The sequence below is a fragment of the Triticum dicoccoides genome, chromosome 6B (genome assembly GCF_002162155.2).
Source record: "Triticum dicoccoides isolate Atlit2015 ecotype Zavitan chromosome 6B, WEW_v2.0, whole genome shotgun sequence".
In the NCBI taxonomy this organism is placed as follows: Eukaryota; Viridiplantae; Streptophyta; class Magnoliopsida; order Poales; family Poaceae; genus Triticum; species Triticum dicoccoides.
The window spans coordinates 720,506,836-720,510,561 of record NC_041391.1 but is presented as its reverse complement, the minus strand read 5'-3'; the positions used below and the strand labels follow the sequence as shown (position 1 = coordinate 720,510,561).

At 46.8% G+C, this 3,726-nt stretch overlaps 1 protein-coding gene across 1 annotated transcript; it reads left to right on the top strand.

The window, feature by feature from the left end:
- Positions 1-2,019: 2,019 nt before the first annotated feature.
- LOC119320314 (aspartyl protease family protein At5g10770-like) lies at positions 2,020-3,697 on the top strand. The gene is made up of 2 exons (XM_037594423.1): positions 2,020-2,155; positions 2,451-3,697. The coding sequence occupies exons 1-2, from the start codon at positions 2,020-2,022 to the stop codon at positions 3,695-3,697; spliced, it is 1,383 nt and encodes a 460-aa protein (XP_037450320.1).
- Positions 3,698-3,726: the final 29 nt, after the last annotated feature.

The window sequence follows — 3,726 nt, the reverse complement described above, 5'->3', positions numbered from 1 at the left end:
CCCAAAAAAGACCTGGAGCCTCCCAATTTAGGGATAACTTAAAAAAAGTTAAAGATATTTTTCATAGATATGCAAAGAAAAAATTAGGAGATGGAAAACATACCAGATTTTGGGAGGACATATGGGTGGATGATCATGCTTTGAAAGATGATTATCCCAGGCTATATAATTTGAGCTTTGACCATGATATAACTATGGCTGAGGCTATTAAAAAAGGGTGGCGAGGATTTAGATTTAGAAGAACCCTACATGGGGAGACTTGGGAACTATGGAAATGCCTTAAACTTAGATGTGAGGATATTGGGATGGGGGAAGGTAGAGATGAAGTTGAAAGGACTCTAACTGGAGATAAAAAATATTCAGTTGAATCCTTATACGGGGAGTTGATCACTGAGAAGTGCAAATTCCCACATATGTTTCTACGGAAAGTCAAGGTCCCGCTAAAATTAGAGTGTTCCTATGGCTGGTAACGGAAAAAGTATCTTAACAAAAGATTCCTTGTTGAAAAAAGGTTGGAAAGGCCCTAAAGAAGGTGTATTTTGTGGTAAAAATGAAACTATTAATCATATGTTCTTTTCCTATTCTGCTGCTTCATTACCATGGAGCTTGCTGAAATATGCTTTTGATTTGAGATCCATCCCAACATCTGAGGATGATTGTTTTGGGAGATGGATCAGAACCTTTAACAAAAAAGATCAGAAACTAGTTTGGATTGGCTTGGCAGTTATGCTATGGACTTTATGGAAATGTAGAAATGGTGTTATTTTTTACAGTAAAATTTACAATGATTCTATGCGTTTGATACAAATGATGACATATTGGATTGTGGCTTGGTCTATTCTGCAGATAAAAGATTAAAACAAAAGGACGCTGGAGCTGGGATCAAAGCTACTAGAGCGAGTAGCAAGTGAAGTTTATAAAGCTTCGCGGGGGTGGAGATATAACGTCCCAAGGTTGGGAGTCAGAAGTTGTCTTGGTTGAAGTTTCTTTTCTCTAGTCTCGTTTGGTGGTAGCTTAGTAGTAGTAGCTGTTGCTTTTGTGGGGTTCCCCTAGCGTCTGGCCTAGTTCTGCAATGACATGTTTAGCTATGTTGGCTGTTCACTTGGTATTGCTGCAGTTTCTCTTTTGAGTATTCCCTGAGAAAATTGTACCTGGAATGTTATACGTGTTTCCCTTTCTAGTTCTTATAGTTGTAGTAGTGGTGCGTACTACTTTTGAGAAACTGGTTGATGTAACTCTTTATGTTGGTTTCCCTTCATGAAAATCGGAAGGGGGAAGCCCTTCTTTTCTTCAAAAAAAAAAAACAATGACGAGCGGGGCGGCAGAAACATTCTCTTGCTTTTTGCTCACTGAAACATTGGAGAGACACTGAACTGAGATAGAAGAAGTACACTTGGTGGAAAATTGACGAGACGGAGCAAAAGTACAAACTGAAGCCAACACCACAAGTTGGTAATTCTAGTAAGCTCACATCCGCCACAAGAAAGGCATAAGTGGTCAAGTACACTCATTCCCGGTTTTTTTTCCTAAAAATTAATACGAAGCTGTTTTGGGGACAGAGGGAGTAATATATAATTATAAGTGGTTAAAGTAAGAAACCTTAATAAGTGCATGCATTTTAGGAAAAGATGTTCTTCAATAAAAAAAAGCTTTTTAATGGATTCCATAATTACATTAAGGTTGTATAACTTGAAATCCACTTTATATTAAGCATCTTATTACATTAGACACTGCTGCCCTAGAAACAAGCAAACAAAAAGGTCCGACTTTTGGTGCAGCACCGCGGCAAACTCCCACACATCGTTTGCATCGTGCTGTTCTTGGAGACACACACATTTTTAATCTCCCAGCCATACAAACTCCCGCCCAGCTGACGCTGGCATCCAAAGTGCAGCCTTGCAAGCCTCGTCGTTTTTGTTGGAGCTGATAATTCGCGTATGCTTACTTAAAGATGAGACCCAAACCAGCCGGAGCCAAAGTATTCAGTAGCTACCGTACAGAAGTCCATTCGCGCATGCAATGGCGTCCGAAAGGTCCATCTTGTGTCTGCTCGTGCTTCTTCTTCTCTGTGGCGTTTCCCTGGCTGCTTCGCCACGCTACCTCTCCGTCAGCCTCGACAAGGCTCACGTCGACTGCCCTCCCTTAACGTCCCCCGGTACGGATTACAGCCCGCCTGAAATTTTGGTGTAAGCAGTGATGAGTTATGCATGCTCTCCGAACCTGTCGCAATTAAGTACTAAAAACGTCGTTCTAAACAGCAAATTAACGTGCTCTTCTAAGTCTGGTCGTAGCGAGAGTATCATGCATGTCAACTAGGTAATTTTGATGAGGTGACGTATAATTAAATGAAGAAAAAGAGGGTTGAGTATCATATTATGATACCGTACTATAATAAATTCTATGCTGCTTGATTAACTTGTGTCTCTTAACTACATGCGAATGACAAACAGACGCAAGTTCCGGCAACAAGCTCCTTATCCATCAGTATTCCTGCTTCTGCCCGCCATATTGTGGAGAGCGGACGAGGCGCGACATCCACGACAGAGCCCGGCTGAGCACCCTACTCCAGAGGTCACTCGTCCCCGTGCAACGAGCCGCACCGCCCATTCCAGCACCAGCAGAGGCGCCATCCGTTGCCATCCCGGACCGCTCAGGGGATTTCCTCGACTCGCCCGAGTTCATCGTCGTTGTCGGCTTCGGAACGCCGGTTCAGCCATCTTCCGTGATGTTTGACACCGGCAGCGACATGTCGTGGATCCAGTGCAAGCCGTGCTCCGGCTACTGCCATCCGCAGCACGACCCCGTCTTCGACCCCACCAAATCCACCACCTACGCCGCCGTGCAATGCGGCCAACCGCTGTGCTCACGCACCGGCAGCAAGTGCAACGACACCACCTGCCTATACTCCATGGACTATGTCGACGGCTCGTCCGAATGGAGTACATCCGGCGTCCTCTCCCAGGACACGTTGACGCTCACTTCCTCAACCAAGCTCTCCGGCGTCCCGTTCGGATGCGGCCAGCGAAACGTGGGCAAGTTCGGCTACGTCGACGGGCTGCTCGGCCTTGGCCGTGGCCAACTCTCACTGTCTTCACAAGCAGGTCATTCGTTCGGCAGCACCTTCTCCTACTGTCTGCCGTCCGACAACAGCACGGCTGGGTACCTCAGCATCGGCTCGACGCCCGTCTCCGGCCAAGTCCAGTACACGGCGATGATACAAAAGTTCAGCTACCCGTCATTGTACTTCGTCGAGCTCGTCTCCATCAACATCGGTGGTTACATCCTCCCGGTGCCACCCTCAATATTCACGAGCACCGGCACCATCTTGGACTCCGGCACGATCCTTACACATCTACCGGGGCAGGCATACACCGCGCTTCGCGACCGGTTCAAGTTCGCCATGCAGGGGAGCAAAACAGCGCCGCCGCAAGAAAACCTCGACACGTGCTATGACTTTGGCGGCCAGAGTGGAATCTTAATACCGGCGGTATCACTCATATTCAGTGATGGCGCGGTTTTTGACCTCAACTTCTACGGGATCTTGACATTCCCACAGCCGACCATCGGCTGCCTCGCGTTCATGCCGCGGCCAGCGTCGACGCCGTTCTCCATCATCGGCAATACGCAGCAGCGGTCGACCGAGGTGATATACAACGTTGCTGCGGAGAAGATCGGTTTTGTCCCCAACAGTTGCTGATAATCATATGTAGTACCATACTACCGTTT